General features: G+C 44.7%; 1 protein-coding gene across 2 annotated transcripts in view; it reads right to left on the bottom strand.

The window, feature by feature from the left end:
• The window catches only part of Itpr2 (inositol 1,4,5-trisphosphate receptor type 2), a 423,811-nt gene that overhangs the window by 198,025 nt on the left and 198,251 nt on the right, over positions 1-27,535 (bottom strand). For both annotated transcript variants that reach the window (XM_028891637.2, XM_028891638.2), the window contains 2 exons: positions 13,740-13,868; positions 12,051-12,171 (listed from right to left, as the gene is read on the bottom strand). In XM_028891637.2, the coding sequence (XP_028747470.1) occupies positions 12,051-12,171; positions 13,740-13,868 (250 nt within the window). The remainder of the gene's footprint in view (positions 1-12,050; positions 12,172-13,739; positions 13,869-27,535) is intronic.

Below are 27,535 nucleotides of genomic sequence, written 5' to 3'. Positions count from 1 at the left end.
ATCCAGAAAGACACAGACTGACATGAAATTTACAAAGGAAGTAAATGACACACCGGTTACAAAGAACTACGAAACTAACGAGGGGCTGAGGGATGGGTCAGTGGTTAAGAGCACTGGCAACTGACTGCCGGGAGGAGGAATGGACTGTTAATGGACAAAAAGTTCTGAGAGCAATGACCTGTATACAACTCAACTGAAACTCAAATGTGATTCCCCAATAAGAACATTCCAGAAGAGATGCCTGAGAAACTTTTCTCTGAAACTCCTGTGCACAAATTACATCAAAAAAAGAGAAAAGTATCCAAGAAAATGTCAAATGAATAGAAGAAACTATGGCAACTCAGCCTGAGCTTGAACAGGAGAACAGAGCTGGGAAGAAACAAAGATGATTCTTGTGACATGTACAGCCCCGAGAGCCTCCTCCATTAAAAAAAGTCTGGTTCTACAGACTTCATTTTTGTTGCAAATAGTTATACATTTACACATCACAATTTATAAGTTCCACTGGAGGAAAATTAATTCTACTCCAAAATGGAACACAAATAACACAAAGCACAGACATGGAAGCCAGTGATATATCCAACAAGCAGCAGAGGAAAAAGGAGCGTGGAGGGAGGGCAGCGTTTCCTTACGACACCATGGGAAAGGACGGTACTTAGAGCTGCTCAACCAAGAAACACACATGCATGGAATCTGTCAGAGTCAGTGACAGGCGCCAGAAGATGTATTCTAAATCTAAACACGGGAAGGAAGAGTGGGTGAGAGAAGAGGGGGCAGACAGAGGAAAGAGAGGAGAGGAGGGGGAGGGGAGGGAGAGAAAGGGGAGGGGAGAGGGGAGGGAGAGAAAGGGGAGGAGAGAGGAGAGGAGGGGGAGGGAGAGGAGGGAGGGGAGGAAAAGGAGAAGAGGGGAGGAGGGGGAGGGAAGAGAAGAGAGAGGAGGAAAAGAGATAGATGAAAGACGAAGAAAGGAAATAAGATGGGAGGGGAGGGGAAAGACAAGAGAGAGGAGAGAGAAGAGGGAGGTAGGAATAGGGAGAGAAAGAGAGGCTGGCTAGACAGAGGGAGAGCAGGGGAGGGAGACAGAGGAGAGAGAGGAGAGGAGGAAAGGAAGAGAGAAGCAGCGAGGAAAGGGGGAGGAGATGGGGAAGGGTAACAGGGAAAAGAGAGAGAGAGAGGGGATCAGAATCAGACTTTCTTTCACACAATGAGGAAAATACTAGACGGAACTGTTCCACCGATGGAAATGCTCCACCAGGAAAGTACAATTAAACACTTCTTTGAAATAAGCAATTTCTGCTGCCAACACAGGGCCAGGAACCATCTTAAATACAAGTTCCAGCTGAAGGCTGAGGAACGCTGGCATCTGGGAGCAGCCCTCCTGACCCAGCGCACCCCTGCCCAGATCCTAAAACAGACTCCTACTGTTCCTGACCAATTTCCCTTTGAAGCACACAGTGTCTTCCCACATCCCTTGCCCACGCTGCACCACGGCACCCTGAAGGACAGGCAGCCTCCACACAGCCGAGGAACACACGGTTTATAGATACTTGATTCTCCTCCATGGCCCAACTCCGCTGAGACCTCCGTTCCGTGTTGGCCGTTTCCCATAGGAGCAGCACTGGCTTGGAACATCCAAGCAACTGAGCCCAGGACGGTGCTGCTTCAGGGTTGCTGACCAACCAGCCTCACAGACCTTCACTTTCCTCACAACATATTGCAACCGGGCGTCACCTCTGCTTAAACCGTGCAGGCACGGACTCTGTGTGAGTCAGATTCATTAGGTGGCCCCGTCATCAAAGGCTGGAGAAATGGCTGAGTGGTTAGAGTACGTATTCCCAGAGGATCTGAGTTCAATTCTCAAAGCCCATCTTGCCCTCTTCTGGCCTCTGTGGTCTGCACTCGCGTGCACAAACCCACACCCAAGACACACACAGATATACGTGATTTAAAACAACAATAACAAACTTTTAAAAAATAATAATATGACACAAGGAAACACTGTGGGAATATTTTTCTGATGCTGTCCATGGGAATTTAGTTTGATGATGAGTCTGTGCCTCTTACATAAGTGAGTGCACCTTATATAAGCAACAAGTACCACCCAGGATCCACCTGTGAGTTGCTGATCCACATATTCTTCTATGGTGGCACATGGAGAGAAAGCTGAAGTGTTAACATTTTTCTGTTTCTCAATCTATATGACTATTTTTGACCTAGTGTTCTATCTTGACATGAACTGTACAATATGAACTCCAGGTAACATACTCAACTTTCCCGGGCCTAGATGTAAACTGTATCCTACAGTTAAATTATGACTTTGAAGCTGTGAAAGAAGATTAATCCTGCAATTGAGCAAAGCACATTTGAGTTAAAAATAAGCTACGTGTTCACACAACAATGAACAAACATTTTAAGGGTTGAGAATACATCTCAGTGGTAGGACACATACCCAGCATGCACAAAGCTCTTGGTTCAATTCCCAGTACCTCAAGACAACAACAAATTAAATTAAAAATAAACAAACTCTACAAACATGCCTTGAAATAGATTCTCTGCTCTGTCAAAATAATACAGATATTAATTGGAAATCAAAACAGAAAATGCTGAGCTAGATTTCCATAGGTTGTTTAAAAGGCATGCGTGGTGGGGGTCGGAATGGAGCACTGGGTTAGGGAAAGCATTTGTTTTATCCTGTTCACAAGAGCATTAACTATGAAAACAACATTGTCAAGTCAAAACCATAATCGAGACTGAGTTAAATGCCATCAAGCAAGAAACATTGCAGGATCTGTGGTGTCTACACAGCAGGGTAAATCCCCACAGTAAACAGCAACAATCAGCTAATAAACCTGCTAAGTCCAGCCATTCTTCATACCTGCAGCGTGCAATAAGGGCCATATTAGAGTTCTTATAAAGAAGTTTTCCTCTTTTGCCTCTAAGTCAGAACTACTGCCTTGTTAAGGACATGTCATCAGAGGCAGGCATCCAAGTCCCTAACGAATGAGTGGGAGAGGAGAGGGCTGCTGCCCATGCACTTTGCTTTGGGGGACCTCTGCCTAGAGAAAATGACTTCTCAAAAATGAGCGACCTTCATTCACAGGCATTTTTACATGGCTAACCTCCTAATTAGGCTTATAAATCCCAAAATTTTCATGGATATGACAAGTCTTTTCAGGGGCTTTAAGATGTAATAAAAATCAATTTCTAATTATAATTCATTAAATATTGTGTGTTATGTGGATGTTTTTAATTAGCTGGAGTCACTGGTGGTATCTGCCAGACCAGACCCTCTGAAAAGACATATAGCTCCGTGATAGGTGCCACAGAAGAAAATGCTTAGCTGTACACACTGACAGGATGGGGAGAGGAGAACAGAAAGAGTGAGCATTAATTAGAAGAACGTGGCTGGCTGTCAGCCCATCAGAACCAGAACAGCTGGAGCTGTGGGATGACGATGTGGGCAGGAGCTGCACCTGCTCTCCAGCATGCCCAAATCCTGTGACAACTCAAACACGTGTGTGTGTGTGTGTGTGTGTGTGTGTGTGTGTGTGTGTGTGTATGTGTGTGTGTGTGTGTGTGCGCGCACATGTGTGTGTAGAGGCCAGAAGACAACTTTGTCTGCATTTCCTCAGACTCCACCTCCTTTTTGTAGGCAGTCTCTCACTAGCCTGGAATGTTGCAAGTAGGTCAGGCTGGCTGGCCAGTAAGCCCCAGGGGCCCACGGGTCTCTGCCTCCCTGGTGCTGCGATAACAGGCAGGTGCCACAATGTCAAGACTTTTATATGGCTTTAGAGACTGAACTCAGGACCCCTTGCAAGTACTTCACTGGAGTTTTTAAATAGGGAGAACACTAAATGTATGGATACATACATCACACTTCCTGTGTGGAACTCAACTCTACATGAACGACCCATTAATGAACAAAACCATACTTCTTATGGTCACTCAAGAATGAGACTCAGAGGTCTGGCTAGTCATCTGGAAAGATAAAGTTGAGTCCATACCATGAAAGCTGTAAGTAAATGTATTCTAGGTATCTCAAAGCATCTCCCTCCCTCTCCCCCTCCCTCCCTCCCTTCTTCCATCTCTTCCCCTTTCTTCATCTTCCTCTCTGTGAGACAGGAACAACTCGCAATCTTTATGGTCTCAGTCTCCTGAGTGCAAAGGTTAAGGCATGGCCCATCATGCTCATCTCCAGAGAGTACACAGCTTTTAACAGTAACACCCAAAAGATGCAGACAAATCAAAATATGAAAATTCTCTGAGAATTAAACAGCACCTCAGACTGACAGAAGCTATTCTGAAATGAAATTAAACCTCAAAAGAAGTGGGTTTGGATAATAACTTAGGCAGCAAAGCTCATTGCTTTCCAAGCATGAGCGCCTGAGTTCCATCGGCCAGAACAAGCCAGGCATGGCGGGGTGCACTCATAACCCCAACACTCAGAAGACGGAGACAGGAGGACCCCTGGCGCCTAACCTACTTGGCGAGTTCTAGACCAATGGAGAACCTCTTTAAAAGACAAGTTACCCTTTGACCTACACACACCTGCTCACACAGGAACACATGCAAACACTTACATGAACTAAAAAGCCCCAGAGGGATTATAAATTCCTTCTGCTAGAAAATAAAATAAAAATTCTAATGAAAATTGAAGAAAACTGGTTAGCAAATAGTCAAAGAGCTCATTTCTTAATATGTAAGAGTTGAACTCAAATCACAGGAAGGGGCTAGTCACAGAAAAGGAAATACCAATGGCTCAATCATATGGAGTAGTTTTCTTCCTCACGCATAGCAGAGAAAAACGCATTAAAACTCTAACAATATTTTTATTAAGACTGACAGAATCCAAACACGATGTTAAGGAGAAAGGCATTCTCTAGCATTGCTGGTGGGTCACCAACACCCACGGGATAGCAGTTTTCATAACACAGAAAGTCCACTCACAGGCATTAATTAACTTTATTCCTTCACATTAGAGATGACTGCAAACATTAGATGTTTAAAAGTTGGGTGAGGTCGGGCTGGCACCACACAAAGGATATTGAGCCATGGGGATGCTATTCATTTCTCTGCATCATGCACTTTATTGCTGCAAATATCACAGACTATCCATGTGTTCTGAGTGCCATGAAGGCTCTAGAATTTTCTAATAGATAAGGCACTTAGCTTTACACTTGTTTCTGCTTTCTTTACATGTTTTATCTACCTCTAACACTCTAGAAATTCACTAGGAGCAGGAAATATGTTTAATAGAGTGGATTTACCTCAGCTACAATAATACCTTCCAGATCATGAGGAATCATTAAATAATCAGGGCTGAACTTCACAGGAGGCCACTCTTGTAGACTTCCTGATGTCTCAGGAGACCTGACCTATCCAGAGTGGGTGTTGACTGGGCTCAGAAACAGGTCAGTTTCCAAGAACGATGGGAGAGTCCCAGCAACCAACCATGACACACTATGGGTGTCCCTCTGTTTCCTGTTGTACAGAAAGGAACTTGGAAACATCTGGAACAGCTGGTCTGCTGTGTGAACTCCCTCTGCCTTCCTCAGTCCTTTTCTGTCTGGGAAGCCCCAGCCTTTGCTCAAATCATAGAAATAGTCATTCTGTTCAAGAGATGCCTAACCCTAGAATCGCACACAGGGTAATTTGACCTTTAGTTCAAATTTGTTGTCATTTGCCTTTTGATACTAGTCAAGGTAATATCACCAGTTGACCTTTAACTCACATTTATTGTCATGTTGCCTTTTGATACTAACCAAGGAAATGTCACCGTAGTCCACAGACTACCATAAATCAATACACACCTACTGTGGTAGTTAACATCTCATCGATAACAGGACTTAGAAACACTAGCAGACACTTTTGGGTGTCTTTGGGGTTGTTTCCAGAGATGTTTAACCAAGGACAGACCCACCCTGAACAAGGTGGCACAGCCTGTCAGCTTGGGGTCCCCAACTGAATAAAAAGGAGGTGAGCTGAGCATTCATCTCTCTCTGCTTCCTGGCTGTGGGTAATGGGACCAGCTGCCTCACGTTCCTGTGGCCACAGCTAGAGACACACTTGTCATGTGCCATTCCCACCACAATGGACCGAACACTTGAAATATCAGGCAAAGACACACCCCACCCTTTCTGCCCTCAGCTGTTTTTCTCAAGTGTTCTGTCACAGTGAGAAAGTCACAAATACATTTATTACCTTGCTTATCAGAAACAGATTTCCAGGCCCTACTGACAAATACATCAAAGTCCCTGTTTCCAGTCTCCATTTTGAATGAAGAAACAGTAAAGAAGTGAGAAGAGATTTTAAACAGTGCTAAGAAGGAGGAAGGAAAATAAATCTTATGATATGAAGATATGTTTACATATGACTTAACTATGACTGAATAGGAAGATACGATAACATGGCATAATGTGATATGGTATACTGTAGATGTAACCAACCGTCTTATTAAATAAGAAACACAGAACCAATGTAAAAGAGAAAGCCAAGAGGTCAGAGCTCAGAGCTAAAATCTCACCCTTCCTCCTGCTGTGGTCCTACTTCTCTGAAAGAGAGCTACTTCCTGTGTGTCTGTCTTTAATATAGTCTTTCTGTTCTGCTTTCTAATTGGTTGTAAACCCAAACACGTGACTGCCTCGTCACTGTCTGTATGTACAGCCCCCCAGGTCTTAAAGGTGTATGTCTCCAATGCTGGCTGTATCCCTGAACACACAGAGATCTACCTAGCTCTTCTACCAAGTGCTGGGATTAAAGGTGTGTGCCACCACCGCCACGCTCTTGCTATGGTTCTAATAGCTCTGACCCCCAGGCAACTTTATTTATTAACATACAAATAAAATCACATTTCAGTACAATTAAAATATCACTATAATACTGTCATATCATAGCCCATCAAACCATCATTGTATACTATGGTGGTATTTTATTTGTACTGAAATGTGATTTTAATTGTATATTAATAAATAAAGTTACCCGGGGGTCAGAGCTAATAGCAAGCCATAGCAGAAACTGGTTGGTGGTGGTGCACGCCTTTAATCCCAGCTCTTGGGAGGCAGAGCTAGGCTTATCTCTCTGTGTGTTCAAGGATACATCCAGCATGGAGACACACGCCTTTAATCTCAATACCAACCACAGAGACCTGGAGGTCTATACAGACAGGCAGTGACAAGGAGGTCATGTGGTTGGGTTTACAACCAGTGAGAAGGCAGAATAGGAAATCTATAAAAAAGACAAACAGACAGGAAGTAGCTCTCTTGCTGAAGAGGACAACAGCAGCAGTGAAGGGTAAGGTTTTTAGCTCTGACCTCTTGGGCTTTCATCTCTGCATTGGCTCTGTGTTTCTTATTTAACAAGACCGTTCATCTACACAGTATGAAATGATATAATGTATGGATATATGATATGATATGAAGATATGCTATGACTATAAGGCATGATGTGATATGGTAATATGATGATGGTATGATAGTATAGGATTATATAGTAATATGAAATTATATGATATGCATATTTTGATAATATATAATATGATGAATGACATGATACATGGAATATGATAACATGAAGTTATCATGATGTAAATGAATGATATGATGGCATGGTATAATGACATGATAAAATGACATGATATTCAATCAAATGCTCATGTCATACAGTATCATATCACATCATATTATATATTATCATGATACTGTATGACATGAGCATTTGATTGATGTTGATGATATATGATATGGTGATATATGATATGATGAGGTGATATATATGATGGTGTAATATGTGATATATGATATAATATAATATGATGACAATTTGAAATGATATGGTTATATAATGCCATGATGATATACCTATAAACAAATGATATATATAATAATATATTAAATGATAATTGGTGTGATACATGATTATATAATTATTGAATGATATACTACAATACAATAGTGTGATGTGATACAATGATACAAAATGAAATTATATGATAGAATGACATATGATTCATGATGATATGATGTGACATGATGATATATGATATGATATGATATGATATGATATGATGAGGCGATATATGAGATGATACAATATACAATATATGACAATACAATGTGATAGTAGTATATGACAGTATGAAATAGTACAATATATGACATGATATGATATGATTGAATTATATATGATGATATAATAAATATGATGATATGATATGAAACAATGAAGATATTATAAATTATTGAATGATATGCTACAATATGATGGTGTGATATGACACAATATAAATGAAATGATATATAATGCTATAACATGATATATGATGATATGACGTGATATATAATATAATGATGTGATGTGTGATAATATGACAATGGCATAGTATGTGATATTATATGACATCAGCTCCCTATGAATGTCTTTTTTAGGATTTATTTTATTTTTAACTACAGATTTTGTGTGTCACTATCTGAGTTTGTACATGTTAGTGCAGTGTCCATAGGGCCAAAAGAGGACATCTGATCCCCTGAAGCTGGAGTTACAAGCTGTTGAGAGCGACTAAATGTGGGTCCTGGGAGTGGTACCCAGGTCCTCTGCACGACACACTCCTAACTGCTGAGCCATCTTTATGCTTGTGATGGCATAAGCTAGGATCAAATAAAGACCACAAGGAAGTATGAGCAGCAGGAGGAGAAGGGCCCATTGTGGAGAAGAAGGGAAAAATTGGCTTTCACAGAGAAACTTTCACAAAAATATTTTGTTGTTTGAGACAGGGTTTCATGTAGCCCATAACATATAGTCTAGACTTGACTTAAACCCCTGATCTTCCCACCTCTCTCTACTTCACAAATGATGGAACTGCAGGTGTACCTCCACAGGCAGTGGTTGTAAAACGTAAGACAGAGGGACCAACAGAAGAAGGAGATGCAAGTCAGCCTCATGGAGAGAAAACTGAGACAGCATACCGAAGCATCGCTCTCCATTATTTCCTTGGTTGCAGATTTGTATAAAATCATTTTTAGGCTTCTTATCACACATGTGTGTTCATTTAGCACACAAAAAAGAACCAAGTTTTTCTGAAAAACCATTCACTTTTGGCTAGTGCAGAAAATGAAGTCTTAAAAATAAAAATGTATTTAGGCTAGTGTATTTTTGGTGACTATTTTAAGCCAACAGCTCTGCTATCTTGCCATGAAAGAATTGATCTGGCTACACACTAAATATCTCTAAGTTCGAATTTAGACAGTAAGCACACATGGAGTTCTCCAGCTCTTATCCATCCATCCATCCATCCATCCATTCATTCATTCATTCATTCATTCATTCATTCATTCATTCTTTATTAGTTAGTTGGTCTGCAACAGGGGCCCTCTGTGTCTCCTTGAATTTGTAATCTCCCTGCATCACCCTCCGTGTAGCTAGGATTACAGGTGTACCTGCTCCCATGCCTGACTTTGTCTCAATTTCTCTGTCCAGCACTCCCTCTAAGTGCTGGGTAGGGCCAAGTGGTATCAGCTCCCATTGCATTTGTGGAGCACTAAAAGAGGAAGAAGAGAGGAAGGGAGAGAAGGAAATAAAATCTAGAATTATAATCTGAAGGAAAGGCTGTGAGCTGTGTGAAAAGTTAACACTACTTGCTTTTCCTTTAGATGATTCCTTTTAATGATTGATATAATTCCTAATTTGGTCAAAAAAAAACCCTTTTCACTACTGTATTATAACTTGGAAAGCAGTATATTATTAAAATTTGGAAATTATGTCAAAGCATCAGCAAATAAAAAGGCTCACTGGTCATTCTAGCACTTGGAGTTGTTAGTATTTTACATAAATATCTCTGAACATTGTGTCTTTTTAAATAAAGATTAGAGAGTCATGTATGGCTTTATCTTTGACAATATATGGGCTGGAGTCTCCCCCTCCCTGTGTGTTTCTTCCCTGAAGAGCCTCTCAGTTCTAACACCTCAGGAGGAGCCCAGTGACGTAAGGTGTGGAAAGCAGCTATGGCCCAGAGCACTGGAGCCCAGAAAGGAGCTGAAAGTCTGGACAAGAGGGCTGATGCACAGGACAGTCAGATTTGAGAGAGAGGAGGTCACGGGGCCAGGGACAGCCAGGCTCAGGAGGTATAGGTGAAGGTCTTCACTCAACAGAGTGACCCAGGATAGAGCCAGAGGCTCATATCAAAACAAAACCATAAACATGGTGTGGAAAACATATCACTTACTATACCAGTGACAACATTAAATGCCTAAACATTAACTTAAGAAATACAGATAACTTATTATATTATTAATTTTAATACATTAAAGCATTCACTTAAGAAATATGAGAGGACTAGAGGGCCCTAGCACCTGCACACAGAGGAAGAAAATCCCACCCCAGCGACAGGTAGACCAGGAGCCCAGGCAGGAGGGGAGGAGGAGAAGAGAGCTTCAGTGCTCTGCAATCCAGGGCAGGACTTCGGAGGGGTGCCCAGGCACAGGGGCACATGTGTGTCAAAGAGGCAAGCAAAGTAGAGATTTTAGTTATAATTATTATTCCACATATTTATAAGTAGAATTCTTATTTAAAGCTAATTCCCTAGGCAACTATATTACTATTAGCTGTAGTAGTCAGCAATTGATATTCCTAGACTGTATCTGATTTTTCATTTCCTTAAAAATGGTGCCACCATTAGGTTTTGTTAATATAAAATCTCTTAGGTCAGACTGCAGATTAGGTAAAGACTAAAAATACTTTAGTGGTCATAATTAGCTAAATCATTGATTGTCTATCACATACTTACTAAGCATATACTAAATGACTAGCAAAGATAATGGTTTCCTGAACTGTGAAATATAAATAATCAAAGAACCTATCAAAGGTTAAAGGTGTAAAAGAGCTGGCCTTGGTCATGGTATATGCTCATAAACATTAACAGTGGCCAGGACCACAACCATGACAATGAAAGTATGGAATCACCAGGAATGGCCACATGCCTCTTGATTTTCCTTTATTATTATTATTGTTGTTGTTGTTGTTGTTGTTGTTATTTTCTGTCAATCTAAGCCTATATTTCTTCTCTATCCTCCCCTCCATCCATAATTAATCTACACAAAGACTGGGAAGATGGCTTAGTGGGTAAGTGCATATGGTGCAAGCTTGAGAACAGGAATTTGAGTCTTCATAACCCACATAAAGCCAGATGCAGTGGTGTGTATCTGCAATCCCAGCACTGCTACAGTGAGATGTGATCCCAGCACTGCTACAGTGAGATGTGATCCCAGCACTGCTACAGTGAGATGTAATCTCAGTACTCCTACAGTGATATGTAATCTCAGTACTCCTACAGTGAGATGTGATCCCAGCACTCCTACAGTGAGATGTGATCCCAGCACTGCTACAGTGAGATGTGGTCCTAGCACTGCTACCGTGAGATGCAATCCCAGCACTGCTACAGGTAGGAGGCAGAGAAAGGAGATGCTCTGGGCCTGCATACAGGGGAAACAAGAAGACTGTCTCAAATAATGTGGAAGGCAAGGAATAGCTTTGAGGTTGTCCTCTGACCTTGACATGTGTGCCATACACGCATGTGCCTGCATTCACACATACATCATATGCATAAACACACCTGTCATACACAAAATTTTATATACAGAACTATGTAAGGCATAACTTTATACAGAGTGGAGCATCTATGAGAATTCTTACACTCCGTTGCCCTTAGTTTAAATCTCTTGCCTCCATTTCACTTATATCCTTGAAGCCTTCAGTGTATAACAGGCGTTTGAGTGATGCAGATTTCACACAAATTGAAGTGCTAAAAAAAAACTCAAAAATGTCTATTGCCATAAAAAGTTATTAACAATATCAGGCCTTATTAATAAATAAAATGATTCCACAATTTAAAGGAAGATAACTAGCTAAGCCATTCTTACAAAACCTCACTAAGCCATATTTGAAGCCTGGTTTATTTCTTTGTGAGGTTCTACACTGGAAAGCTGCTTGTGAAGCTCTTAGCCACAAGTCCAGTTGCTCCAGGAAATGTGTAACTGAGTCAAACCAAATCCCCGACTTACCCACTTCAGCCAGTGCTCTGATGCAGGACTCCACTGAGGCTTTCTGGGCTGGATTGGGCCAGGTGCAGTTATAAATTCTGAAGGCAGACTGCAGCAGCTGAATAAAGACTGGCTGGTGGGTCTGAAAACAGAAGGAAAGTGGTCACTCTGTGTCACTATGCCATGGACCCTAACATGCCTGAGGAGGGAGCAGAGCTACACCTTATCAGACAGGACCAAAAAGTAAAGTACCACACAGTGTTGTGTGCTTCGATGCCACTCGTAAGGACCTGACTCCACAAAATGTCTGTATGCCGATAGCGTGAGAGGAAACATGCCAGGCACTACAGAAAATCGGTCATTTGTGTTTTCACTATTTTCCTCTGTGTGTGTGTGTGTGTGTGTGTGTGTGTGTGTGTGTGTGTGTGTAAGCCAGAGGCTGACCTCAGCTATCTTCCTCTGCCATCCATCCTCTACCTTACTTTGGCGAGCAGGGTCTCTCACTGATCCCGAAGCTGTCTTGGCTAGACCTGACAGGCCACCAAGCTGCAGGGTTCACCTGTCTCTGACCCCGCAGGGGCCCACTACCACATTCAGTGGAGAGAAAGCCAAGATCAACATCTTCAAGATGCTATCCCTCACGCCAACAGACACCGAAAGAGACATCAAACCTCAGACATGCAGAAATCCGTGTGTATCTATGGATCCAACTTATAATTCCTAATAAAATGTAAGTACTGTATAAGGGGCTGTTGTACTGCACTTAGAGACTAAAGACCAAAAGCTATACAAAACCTTCAATACGAGGTTTTCTGATATTGTTGACTGAAGGTTGTCAGGGTCTGCAGGTGGGAACTCACAGACACATAGGGTTGAGCGTTTGTGTTCTTCACACAAACAAACTAGATGACATTTAATGCAATTCTGTGGTGTTGTGCTAATTGAGAATCATTTTTCTTAGCTATTAATTTGTTTTGGAACACAATTTTTAGTAAAATACCCTACAAATATGTCATAATGTATTTGGCTGTTTCCTCATCTGTAGATATTTAAGGTTGAAAAGTGAAAATATTTTTAAGTATTTATGAAGACTGGAAAATCTTAATATGCCAACTTATAGGACAAATTACTAACATGTGGCAGCTGGTCCAGGTGCCTACCCATCTGAACAATCAGCCATTATTTCAACACTTGGCCCTCCACATACAGATGTGAAATATCTCATAGCACTTAGAAGAAAATGACTTCATTTTAGGAGGAGGTCTCTCGATGTAAAATGAAGTTGGGGTTTGGGGAGAGATCTGCAAGTGGAGAGAGAGGGTGAGAGGACACGGGTTTGTCTCTGATCTTTCAATCTGATTAAATGATGTATAAACTTGAATGGTTTGCTAAAGTGTAAATTTCAAAGTGAATCAAAACAGGCAAAACAGCAAAAGCTAAGAGACACTAAAACAAATGAAAACACAGGAAATATTGGGACCAAAAGAAGAGAGGAGAGCAGAGAGGGTGTGAGAAAATGTAACACTGTATACACATAAAAATGTCACCATGAAACCCATTCCTCTGTGTTATTATGAATAAGTTAATGCTAAAGTCTGGTCAAGTCAGAAAGGGCATAATGCTAAGTAATATAAGAGACAAGTGATTTATCCAGAGTGTCCAAGAGGACATCGAGCCAGATTACAGCTTCTCGGCACTGGGTCCAGCTACCTGGAGGCTGGTACTGTTGTCTGAAAAAGGTGAGTTGAAGAAGCCGCTGACGATGTTCATGACTGACTCCGTCACACATCTCTCCAGGAAGGTGTCTGCGTGTTTCCTGTCTGTGGTGGTGTTACAGACCTGGAGAGAAAGCAAAACATGTCTCTGCATTATAAATTGGTAGTGGAACCTTCTAAAAGTTACCCTACAAGATTCCCCATAGCCATTCCTGTGCTTTGTAAAGCAGCTTCGGATGGGAAGACTTCTGTCCAAATCCACTAAAACGTCAGTCTGTGGCAGTGACCCCTCAAGCCTCTCTAGCATGTCAGCCTCCATGGCTCCTTCACTCCTCCAGGCCCTACTTGCTCTTTTGTTTTCGCACGCCAACCTCTCTTGGTCCACAGACTTGATGAAAGCGTCTTCCACTCCCTGAGAAGAAGCCAAAGAGTTAAGAGCCTTTGCGAGCACAAAGGGATGAGAAGAGTTCGTGGTGACTTGTGTCGATATGCATTTTACCCTAAAGCAGCTGGGCCCAGTGAAGAGGCCACGGGTGCTATCTGAGAGGGGTTGAGATTTGCACGAGGACTGTCCTCTGTGGGCCCATGGGTTCAAACACTTGTCCCCAGCCAGTGGTGTCATTTTGAATAATGTGGAGGTGTGTCTTTTGTTACTGTCATCTATAGAGTTTATCCTACACATCCCATCCATGCTATCACCTTACAAAAAAAAAATCTCATGTTTTAAGTAAGCTTATGAATTTTGTGTTCCCAGCTATCTTCTGTGGATTGTAGCCCAGGGGCCATGGGTCAGATATGCCTGTGAAGTAGAGCCTTGCTGGAGGAAGTGATTCATTCACTGAGATCTGGGCGTTGAGGTTAAAAGCCCCACCCACTTCCTGCCTTTTCTCTGCTTCCTGTTTGGTCAAGGTATGAGGGGAGGAGCCCAACCAACCACACAGTCTGCCAATTGGTGGTCCCCTGTGGTCATCCCTTCACCTCCCGTAGACTGTACCCTCTAACTGTGAGCTGAAGTAAGCCCCCACACGTGTCTTCTCGGGAGTTTGATCACAGAAATAAGAAAAGCGACTAATTCAGGAGGAAAATGGAAAAAATAAATCTAACTCCTTCCCACACTTACTTAGCTGGGGACGGACGAAGTAGCCAGCTGCCCTTGCTCTGAGCCTTACATCTGACTAAATGAGGCCTTTTGCTAAACTGTATTTACAAAAGTCAGGCAGACACATTGAGAAAGCTAAAGAGTCGTGATTGAAAACACACAGAAAGGATGGACACAAGAAGAAGAGACAGGGAGAAGAGGGTGTGAGGAAAGACTGGAAACCGAGGCAGACAAAGAAAACAAATGTGGACAAAGGGCGAGAGACCAGGGATGGTGGCCATGTGCCCCGATGTCCTCGGGCAACCCAGATTTTCTGAGTTCTGACTTCAATAAGGTGCTTCATCAAAGCACAGTGGGTGTGGTTTAATTTGGTACTACTCTAAAACTTTTCACACAAGTTCACGAAAGAGAAAACTTCCCTTCTCAAACCATGTGTTTCAGAACTTCTGGCTTGGAGAACAGGACTGTTAAAACCAGAGCTAGAGGTGTGGAGGGGAGGAGCCATGGTTGTTGTCCTAAAGTGCTTTCCATCTGTGGAGTTCATTTTCTCTTCCTCTAGAAATGACACACACTGATACAACATTCTCAGGACAAAAAGGGATTGGGTAACTAACATTGTCAGGCTGTTGGAGAAAACTGTATGATTTAAAGGGAATAAATTGTGTCTAATTATGGAATTCTGTCATTGTCCCAGCAAGTAAGATCTCTTGTATGAACAAGATGTTCAAGAGTACATTCCCCATCCACAGAAGCTATATTCCCTGACCGCAGAGAAAAGTACCAAATCATGTATATACACATATGTTTTCATCATATATTTTTAAATTATTTTACAATAACAGTAAATGTAAGTGAATGTTTTCCTCCCCTCCCCCCTTCATTTCCTCTTTCCACTTACAAGAAGCACCATACAGATCTTTTTTTGGTACCCATGAGTTTCCATCGCCATCACTCTTGGGTTTGGGGCCTATGATTAAGGAAATCGAGGATTACCTGGACACAGCCACTGCAGCACTTTGACAGTTGATCTAAGAACAAGAGGCTTTGGATGTCACTAACAGGTGGGCAGTATACCACGGAGAGGTTAAACAGAGATGATACACATCCTGAACCAGAAGACATGGGACAGCATCACACTCCTCAGAATTTAAATATGAACCATTCATTTCTGGAATGTTCCATCTCTCATTTTTGAGCCTCTAACATGTGACTACATGAAGTGAAACTGTGTATGAGAGAGAGGTACTGTGGATGCCTGCCTCTGAGATAAATAAGTCCAACAGATGACTCTTACTTTCATTTTGTTTAACTTTAGGTTAGGCTGTATTTGTGGGCCACACTGAGGATTGAAATATAACATGGTCTCAGAGCTAATATCAAACTGATTTTCCCAGGATAGGCATCAGTTAGGATTTGCCTTCTTTTGGCGTCTTCAAAACTGAACTTCCTGAGGGCTAAAACTTCCCTTCTCTTGAGCAGGTGGCAGACCAACACTCACACATCAGCCCCGGGAACTGTGTCCAGGCACAGCCCGTGCAGGGTGGGGAGGGGGGTCTCTCGCTGGATTTCCTGTCCTTTGTGCTGTATTGCTTGGAATTGGACACTGGCAAAGCACCACCCAGAGATTTCTTTTGAGTGAGTAGATTAATGAACGTCACCCAGACAAAGCTTTACTCAAAAGCCTGGGTAATGAAAGCCAGTGTTTGCCAAGCTGTAAGGACCCATTGCTCTCCAAGATACTACCAGCAACATTCTCACTTTACATCCTACACTGGTCCCACTGACGTAACCAAGCCTCTTTTCTTGTTAAAACTTTAAAAGACTTATCAAGAGGAAAAAGGGGGGGGGGATGAAGGAAGGAAGGAAGGAAGGAAGGAAGGAAGGAAGGAAGGAAGGAAGGAAGGACGAAGGAAAGAAAGATATAATAATGACTAATTCGTAGTGTCAACGTTCTTTATTCAGTTTTAAAGCTTACTTTTATTGCCTCTTTAATAAAAACTAAGGTTGAAAGTGGCTCAAAACAACATCACATCAAATGATCTATTTTATGTACGAGATGTATTTTTTTAAGTTTCAATCTGTTTGCATATGTTAATGACCTAAGACTGTTACTATAAAACATGCCCATAGGCTGCCGTTACCTGGCCTCTCCCTGGAAAAGCCTGTATTATTTGGATCATTTCAATGCACCATCATGTTTGAATCTATTTTTGAAATGAGTCTGAAGTCCACATTTTAAAAATTACAAATCATTTTTTTAGTTATCCCTTTCCTGCTAGTTTTTATGTGGTTTTCTTTACTTCATTCACATATGTTGGTTATTATAAAGAATTACACAACAGCACTGATTTCCCTTTCATATCTGTGGCTTGTTTTTTAAAGTGAAAATCGTCAGATGAGGGTGTGGAGACAGTTCCACACTGCATGCTCAGCTGATCCTCTGAGATAACTCTGTAATGCAATGGCTGGATTATCCCTGGACACACGGGACAGCCCTGTCAACAGCAGCTAGCTCTTGCCTCCATGCCGGGTTGGGTTCAGCTAACTGGGGGTGCTGGCCAGTTACAGAGAGAAGACACCCACTTCACTCTGCCTGCACCTCATCGCCCTGCACAGGCTCCAGGGCTTTCTGGATCCCTTCTCACACCCTCTGACCCACCCACACCTCTAGAATGTGCCTTGTGTTCCCCGCTGGGATTAACTGCTATACCTGCAACTTATAATTATTTCAGTCAGTTTAATGACACCTAAAATTATTTTATTTCATATTCCTTACACTGTTCCTTTGTGGTTGATATACTGTGCATCCTATTAAACTTATCTGGGGTCAGAGAACAGAACAGTCACTATATTAAGCATAGAGGTTAGGCAGTGGTAGCACACGCCTTTAATCCTAGCATTCCAGAGTCAGAGATCCATCTGGATCTCTGGGAGTTCAAGGCCACACTGAAAACAGCCAGGCATGGTGACACACGCCTTTAATCCCAGCACTTGAGATCTCATGTCCTGCTTGGGAAAGACGCATGCCTTTAATCCCAGGAAGTGATGGCAGGAAGCAGAAAGCTATATAAGGAGTGAGGACCAGGAACTAGAGGTCTTTAAGCTTTTAGGCTTTTGAACAGTGTCAGTTCAAAAAAAATCTCAGCTGAGATCCATTTGCAGGAGGACTCAGAAGCTTTCAGTCTGAAGATTCATGGAAACAGGATCCAATGAGGAGTTGGTGAGGTGAGGAAGCTGTGGCTTGTTCTGCTTCTCTGATCTTTCAGCATTCACCCCAATACTCGGCTCCCAGGTTTTTTATTAATAAGACTTTTTAAAATTTGTGTTACAGTTCCTTGGTTTGCTTTCTATCTCTGTGATTAAGATCAAGACCAAAGGCAACTTGGGGAGGAAAGGGTTTATATCATCTTGGAGGTCACAGTCTATTATGAAGGGAAGTCAGAACTCAAGGCAGGAATCTGGAGGCAGGAGCTGATGCAGAGGCCATGGACGGCGCTGCTTACTGGCTTTCTCTCCATGGCTTGCTCAGTCTGCTTTCTTATACAACTCAGGACCACTTGCCCACAGGTGGCATCAACCACAGTAAGCTGGGTCCTCCTACATCAATCGTTAATTAAGAGAATGCCCAACAGACATGCCTACAGGCTGAACTACAGCATTTACTTAATTACAATTCCCTAGGCGTATAGATGTTTCAAGTTTTGTGTCAACTAGCACACACTGTTTACAGGACAGTATTTTTTCACGGAACCATCCCAGTCACATGTTCTGTTATACATGAGCAATTTAAACCCATCAAACCCAGCCCTGCAGTATTGATCAGCACAGCTGCTTCTGCTTTCTCACTGACTCGTTTAGAGTATTTGACCATTGTCTCTCAGCACGTAAATTTCTTCCCTGGTATGTGCCACATCCTCCACGTCTGTCTCCACCTGGAGTGTGTGGATGGTATCATGCCGCAGGCTGGAGCCTGGTAGGATAGAGAAGGAACGGGAGAAAGGCACAAGCACAGGCTTTCCCTCTACGTTTTCCTGATCACGCAATGAGAGCCGCTCTGCCTGCCATGCTGTCCTGCCATGGGGACTGAACCCCCTGAAACCAAGAGCCAAAATAATCCTCCCTTCAGTGTGTAAAGGAGTAGACGTCAACGTTTGCAGCAGGGGCTGTGCACAGCCGTCCCCGCCTGTGTTGGTCTGCATCAGGGGCTGTGCACAGCCGTTCCCGCCTGTGTTGGTTTGTAGTGAAAAGCAGAAAGATTTGAAAAGCATGTAGTTTGGTGAAAAAAGGAACAACTTAAAGTAGGGCAAGGGAAAGGAGAAGCCACTGTGGTTCGAATGAGAGACATCCCCAGGGGCTCACAGATCTGAATCCCGGTCGCCTGCTGTGATGCTCTTCCTTGTGGACCTTTAGAAGTTAAAGATTCAGTGGAGGAAGAGGTCATGGAGACTTGGACCTTCTTTATAGCTGTCTCCTTCCTGTTCACTGTTTCCTGAGTGTGGATGCCATGTGACCAGCAGCTTCCTGCTCCTTCCACCATGACTTCCCAGACACCACTGTCACACCTTCCCAGCCATGGACACACCTTCCCTGCCACGGCAACACCTCCCCTGCCACAGACACACCTTCCCTGCCACGGACACACCTTCCCTGCCACGGCCACACCTCCCCTGCCACGGACACACCTTCCCTGCCACGGACACACCTTCCCTGCCACGGACACACCTTCCCAGCCACAGACACACCTCCCCTGCCACAGACACACCTTCCCTACCACAGACACACCTCCCCTGCCACAGCCACACCTTCCCTGCCACGGCAACACCTCCCCTGCCACGGACACACCTTCCCTGCCACGGACACACCTCCCCTGCCACGGCAACACCTCCCCTGCCACGGACACACCTTCCCTGCCACGGACACACCTCCCCTGCCACGGACACACCTTCCCAGCCACAGACACACCTTCCCTGCCACGGACACACCTTCCCTGCCACAGACACACCTCCCCTGCCACGGACACACCTTCCCTGCCACGGACACACCTTCCCTGCCACGGACACACCTTCCCAGCCACAGACACACCTCCCCTGCCACGGACACACCTTCCCTGCCACGGACACACCTCCCCTGCCACGGACACACCTTCACTGCCATGGCCACACCTTCCCTGCCATGGCCACACCTTCCCTGACACGGACACACCTCCCCTGCCATGGCCACACCTCCCCTGCCACGGACACACCTTCCCTGACACAGACACACCTCCCCTGCCACGGACACACCTTCCCTGCCACGGACACACCTTCCCAGCCACAGACACACCTTCCCAGCCACAGACACACCTTCCCAGGCACAGACACACCTTCCCTGCCATGGCCACACCTTCCCAGCCACGGACACACCTTCCCAGCCACAGACACACCTCCCCTGCCACGGCCACACCTTCCCAGCCACAGACACACCTTCCCTGCCACGGACACACCTTCCTTGCCACGGACACACCTTCCCAGCCACGGACACACCTTCCCTGCCACGGACACACCTTCCCTGCCACAGACACACCTCCCCTGCCACGGCCACATGATTATCCAGCTGGGCCAGTATGGCACAATAAGCTCTTTGTTGCTTTTCTCAGAGTACTTCACACAACAGAGAGAGAAATGTAGACAAGATCATTGTTTAAAATGCTCTGTGCTTTGCATGAGGACAATGCTATCTTGAGGGATGTCAGGAAATCATAGAGAGCCTGTCTATCACCAGCTCAAGGATGTACGTGTGGAAACACGTTTACAAGATTCCCTTAAGACAGGAGCTGCTAGGACACCTGGGAACACCAAGCCATCCATAAGGCTGTTCACCCAGCTTTTACCACACCCAGACATCCGGGCACTATGAGGCCACTGTACTCCCAATCCACACTCCCCTGGCTATTGCTGAAGCTGGCGGCAGGCCCTGACCACAACCATATGATGCTGATTTTGTGAGCATGAAAAATACAAAGTACAGAGCTATGGAGCCTTTCACCCAGATGTCAAAGAAAAGCCTGGGAAGGCAGGCATCCCTGGGTCAGAGTGAGGGTCTCTGCAGGCGGCCCTCGAAATGCCCACATGTGGGGCAGTGGGGGTGAAACCCACGCATCTCTAGAGACACCAGGAGCATCTGTTGACCAGGTCACAGGCAGTCACCAGGAGAGAAGGCACATGGGAATCCACGGCACACTCGCACGTGCCCTGACCCAGACACACAGCTGCAGGGTCCACCGTTTGCCCTGCTGTGTCCGTCTTGCTTCGGGCCATTCCTTCCTTGCTGTTCATGTATTCCATCCTCATGGAATGGAAGCGTGCGCTCTCCTCCTCGGTGGAAGCAGGCAGCGCGGACTCGACACAGGCTTACAGTTGTCCTTGAGCCTCAGAGCAAACTCCGAATTTGGACTTTTGAATAACACTGGAACTATTAATGCTATGGAGACTCTCAGAGATGGATTGAACGTGTCTTGTGATGTGAGATGGGTATGAAAGGAGTATTAAAGTTTGAATATGAATTATCCGTTCAAAGGTTCATTTCTAGTTGGTGGTAGGAGGTAGGGCCCAGAGGAGGAAGCAGGTCACTCAGGGCTGTTTCTTGTCCTCTGTGCTTTCTCTTTCCCTGCTTCCCTGACTTATCTGTCATATGTCATGTGACTTATCTGTCATAATGTGGACAGCTGCCTCCTCCACAAGCCCTCCCAACTGTAACAGATGAACCTCCAATGCTGTGAGCTAAAATAAATCCTCCTTTAAGTTCTTTATGCCAGATACTGCCCATGGAGACAAAAAACAAAAAATTTAGTAACTAAAACAGGATCCAACAGATGAGAAAGAAAAGGCATGCAGATCCTGGGCCAAGCCTCTCAGAAGGCAGAGATGCTAGAACGAAAGTCTCTGGAGAAGCAGACAGAGGCCACTGTGAACAGGACAGAGCACCAGCCGCAAGGAGACTGGGAGAAGAGGGAGGCATGGAGAAGGAAGAGGAGCCCAGGAAAGGCAACAAGTCCGAGGAGAGTCTTGGAAAAGCGGTGATCTGACCCAGCCCTCGCACACATAGCCTTCCTCTTCCTCTAGGTGTGGATAATTGTGACATAAGAGTTCAGAACTCCTCAAATTTACGGTATTTTAGAACCTGCAGCATTTGGTGAAGGGTCGGATGTAGGGGCACAAAGTAGTATTTGCAAACGATGCCAAGATGTCTGCCTGGATGAATGGGAGTGCTGACTGCCATTTGCTAAGGTGGGCACAACTTGAGAAGGGGCAGGTTTGCAGCGGAGCATGAGTAAAGAGTTTGAAATCAGACAACTAAAAGGAAACATCATGTAACACCTAGACTCAAGAGTAGACATCAGAGAAGGGCCCAGCTTCAGTCAGCCTGGGATCAAAACTTGAGAGTTGCTGATGCCCAGAAGCAAGTGCCTGTGGACCGTGAAGTATCGCTGTGGACAGTGAAGGATCGCTGTGGACAGTGAAGGATCACTGTGGACAGTGAAGGGATCACTGTGGACCGTGAAGGATTGCTGTGAACAGTGAAGAGATCACTGTGGACAGTGAAGGATCGCTGTGGACCGTGAAGGATCGCTGTGGACAGTGAAGGATCACTGTGGACAGTGAAGGGATCGCTGTGGACAGTGAAGGGATCACTGTGGACAGTGAAGGGATCACTGTGGACAGTGAAGGATCACTGTGGACAGTGAAGAGATCACTGTGGACAGTGAAGGATCGCTGTGGACAGTGAAGGATCGCTGTGGACAGTAAAGGATCACTGTGGACCGTGAAGGATCCCTGTGGACAGTGAAGGATCACTGTGGACAGTGAAGGGATCGCTGTGGACAGTGAAGGGATCACTGTGGACCGTGAAGGATCCCTGTGGACAGTGAAGGATCACTGTGGACAGTGAAGGGATCGCTGTGGACAGTGAAGGGATCACTGTGGACAGTGAAGGATCGCTGTGGACAGTGAAGGATCGCTGTGGACAGTGAAGGATCGCTGTGGACAGTGAAGGATCGCTGTGGACAGTGAAGGATCTCTGTGGACAGTGAAGGGATCAGGTCTGAGGTCTGAGTCTGCCATACCTCACTATCTGGACGTACAGAGACGTATGGAGACACAGAGGAGTGGCCAGTAAGGTGGGAGAGAGAGACAGTGACAGAGACAGAATGAATGACCCTGGGGACACAAATGAAGCATTGAAGGAGCTCAGTCAGTACAGCACTCGCCTTACAAGCATAAAGGCTAAAATTGAAGCCCCCAGAAAAGAGAAAAAGGCAGCTTGGTATGGTGGCACACACGTGAACTTCAGTGCTGAGGGGTGAAACAGGCCGGTGCGTCTAGCTGGATCAGTGACAGATTTGGTGAGAAACCATCCCCAAAACTAAGATGGATGGTACCTCTGGAGAATGGCACCCCAGGTTGACCTCTAACCTCCACACACCCATTACATATGCACCTGCTCACACATGCACCCGTGCATACATGAATGGAGGGGGTGAGAACTGATGGATACCGCCGACGATGTGAAGCATAAAGCATACGGTGAAGAGCAAGGAGCAACCGTCCAATTATCCGGAGCTGTCCAACAGTCTTCTGGTGCAGGCATGCGTGCGTCATCACCATAACTCAGCATGACAATTACATCAGTGAAATTACAGCCGAGCAGAAGGTGCCACAGAGAGGGAAAAGCTACAGGAGACACGTCTTCAACCCCTGCCATGCTGGCTTCTTGGGCCACATAGAAAGAACACTTTCAAGTGTTCTCTTATTAATGATCCTCTTATTAATGACCCACACAACTTTTAAAAAAATCAACAAAATCATAGAACATCTGTTTAATCCTATCTAACAAGGCCCATGAGGAAGCATGTTTTAGAGAAGATACACATTCTACCACCTTATCTCCAAACTCAGCAGGAAAGGGAGCGAATGGCCCAAGCAATCTATCTGAAAACACAGACGGTATCTTGATCTGTCTCGTTAAGCAATGACAGATATGACACTGAGTGGGCACACATCCTAAATTATTTCTTGGTCTAATTTTGTTCTGTCGGAACATTACTCAGAGTACAGCTGGCCGTTGTAAGGTCTTGAAAGGAATGGCAGAATTGGGAACATCTTCAAAAACTACACCTACAGTCTGAGACTCACTGATCATCATCCACCCGTCTAGGTGCCTTCTGATAATGACCTGAGTCCCCTGACTGCAACAACAAGCAGTTATCAAGACGAAGGAGAGCATTTCTGCTCCACAAGCACCAATTTCAGCTGCATTAGAACATAGATCAAAGTGGGCTGTCATTAATGGTCTGAAAGACAGCAACAACTTTCCCTGGGTCTAATAGCTTGGCCACTGCCCCAGTGTGCTGTATTACAGCTCATGGGCCCCGTCTCCATCAGGACATCAGGATGAACACATGAAAACGTATAACACAGCTTATTAAAAGCTATTTTTCAGGAAAGATTTTCTATGTGTCTTTTTTAAATTATTTTTAAATTTATTAAACAACTTGCCAGAGTCTGGTCTCTCCTTCCACATGGGTTACAGGGATCGAATCTAGGTCAGCAGGCTTGGCAGCTCCTCTACCCATCGAACTGGCTCACTGGACCACACATGTGGGTCCTCGTCCCTCATGAGGGATGAAGGCCATGAAGAGGAAAGCAGAAGACACAAATAGCAGTGACTGTAGAGGGCTTCCCGAGAACCCAAGACCTGGCCGTGCTGACCACAGAAAAGCATGGGAAGGAAGCAGACACTGTGGCTGCTAGCATTGCGACTTCATTTGTTCTTTAGACAAACTCTTCTCCAAATTTCTACTGAAATACAGTTGTGTAGGCACAGGCAGGCTAGAGGGAATCCAAAGATGTGGAAACAGCACACCAAACATGACTCAGAAGAGGATCAGTGTAAGGAATGGGTAACACTGGAGGACATGAAGGCTCCATTTGAGAAGTTGCTGGAGATGGGGGGGGGGGGTAGCAGCCTTCCCACTCTGTAACAAGCCGGAGGACTGGCTAGCAAACTATGCATCTGGGTTCCCTAAGTGTCACAACTTTATAATTTCAAAGGAGGCCTGGCACGGAGGATCGGTGGCTCCTGGTATACACTACATCTCTGCTTAACTGAACTGCCCCATGTTGCTGCTCAAGCAAAATCAAGGTAGAAACTATAATACAGAAAACTTTAAGAATCTTTACATTTTAAGTTGTGCAGAAATAAAAACGAAAGCATGCCAAACATGGTAATGACATCTTTTAGCAATATTCAGGTAGACGCTGAGAACTGACTGGACACCACACAGCATGCTCTGATGACTCTCCTCTTCCACTCCCGCCACGTTGAGTGTCCTCAACCCAACTTCCCGGACAGCTCTTCTCTAGTTCCTCCTCTCTGATGTTAGTCAGGTGCTCCAGGGTTTTACAAGTTTGCTGTTAGCACCTCAGTTTGATGCCTTTCCTCTGCAGCAGTTTATATCAAGTGATGTCTGCATAAGGCTTCACATAAACCTGAATTCATGCTTACCTGGCTTTGTGCACACCTGATGTGTGGTTTGAATGAAAATGGCCTCCTTTGGGTCAGAGGGAGTGACACTATTAGGAGGTGTGGCCTTGTTGGAGGAGGTGTGGCCTTGCTGGAAGAAGTGTGTCACTTGGGGCTGGGCTTTGAGGTTTCAAATGCTCAAGCCAGGCCCAGTGTCTCTCTCTTCCTGCTACCTGTGGATCTGGATGTAGAACTTTTAGCTCCTTCTCCAGCACCATGTCTGCCAAAGTGCCTCCATACTTCCTGCCATGATGATAATGGACTAAATCTCTGACCTATAAGCCAGTCCCAATTAAATGTTTTCCTTTATAAGAGTTGCTGCAGCATGGTGTCTCTTTACAGCAATAGAAACTCCAACTAAGACACCTGGCTCCATGCAAATTCAGCTTCCAGCTTAATTCATGTCCAATCTCACATGTAGCTGGCTTCATTGGCATTCTTGTGCCCTGAAGGTCTGGCTTCATGCATGCCTAGTTTCATGCATGTCTGGATTCATGCATGCCTGGCTTCATACATGCCTGGCTTCATGCATGCCTGGCTTCATGCATTTTTCAGCTTCCAGCCTATTTCATGTCCAGCTTCATGCATGCCTGGCTTCACACATAGTATCTTTCAGGTCTGGCTATATGCATGTCTGGCTTCATGCATATGCAGCATCATGCAAGCCCAGGTTAATGTTTCTCAGACTTCATGAACACAGCGTCTGGCTCTTGCCTTTGTGAAGAGTCTGTTTCTGCCTCACTCTCAATGTAATTATGTCATCAATATCATTTATGTCTCGGGGAAGCTCCTGAAACTGCCCAAAAGGCTTCTCCTAGCCTTGTGATAATCCTAATAATGATATAATGTCACCAAGCTCTTTGCAAAGTGCAGTATGTACTAAGAGCTTATTGTGTATTACCTCACTAGCTCTTTCCAGGACCCCTGGGGAAATGTATTTATTGTAAGGCAACTCAGGGGCAGCATGGTTACAGTGCCTTTCCCAATATGCGTAAGGCAGTTAGAGAAAGGCCGAGTTTGGATCCGATCCCTGGTCTAATTCCGTTGACACCCCTGCTCTTAGCTGCCAGACCCTACTGCAGCGGCTCTCAGGGTGCCCCAGGACCAACTGTGGTGTCACAATGTTTCAAATGTCTTGTCTCCCCAGTGCTGAGTCCAAGACTCTGGGGAGCAAGGCTCAGCCATCTGCATGGAAAGCTGGTCCAGAAGGCCACCTGGGTTGTTTTGTTACTAGAATGTGGAAGTTTTCAGTGGCTCTTCACCTTTCTGCAGAGGGTGGAAGGGACCCTCTGACCTGGACTATCTCTTTCGGAAAGTATGGGTGGTGTTATGTCCACCCTGGAGAAGGGCCCTGCTTTGAGGACAGAGAAGAATCTGAAGGAACAAACGCTTCTACACTCAACTCGGAGCAGACAGGCAGGAATTCCAGGAAGTTTCTGGAAGCCTTTACATAATAAACGACACTTCATAATCACCCACTTAAGCAAACTCAGTAAAACAAAGTGTGTACAACTTCTGAATTCATAAGTGGAAAGAGTGTGTGGGTCCAGCGGTAGCTGGGACAGGCAGTTACCACTAGCTTTCTTTGATTTTAAGAAAATAAACTCCACTTTAGCGCTATAGCCTATACTGCTGAGGATGTGACCTTGGTCTTTCTCAGTCTGTGGCACCAAGCAACTCTGCAGATGCTCCTCTGGAACCTCTTTAACATCTTCCTGCATGTGCAGCCCTGAAATTATCTTTTGCTTCGAGGACTTGGGAGCTGCCTACAGCTGGTCCGAGCCACGCTTTCCACCGGTCACTGGCAACAAGCATAAATGGTATGTGCTAAATGTGGAAGAACGGGGTGGCTTCTCTAGCTATGATTTAGCTGAGAGAGGACATAGTGACTTCTAGCTGGTCACACAAAGATGATGTAAAACAGACAGGCTCTAACTATGCATGAACTTAAACCTGTGAAGATCTCACTCACTCTACCACACCAAAAGCAAAATAAACACATTTCACCTGGAAACCCTGGCTGAGTAGAAGGACTTCCTGGCCTGAAAGAGTGCATGATCCAGGGTGTCATCCAGGGGTGTTCTCGGGTGCCTGGGCTTACAGTGGTGGTTCTAGTGTATGCATCTCATGAT

Source organism: Peromyscus leucopus, chromosome 3, assembly GCF_004664715.2.
Source record: "Peromyscus leucopus breed LL Stock chromosome 3, UCI_PerLeu_2.1, whole genome shotgun sequence".
NCBI classification, from domain to species: Eukaryota; Metazoa; Chordata; class Mammalia; order Rodentia; family Cricetidae; genus Peromyscus; species Peromyscus leucopus.
Note: the sequence above shows the minus strand (reverse complement) of the source record. Positions and strands in the feature narration are given on the sequence as shown.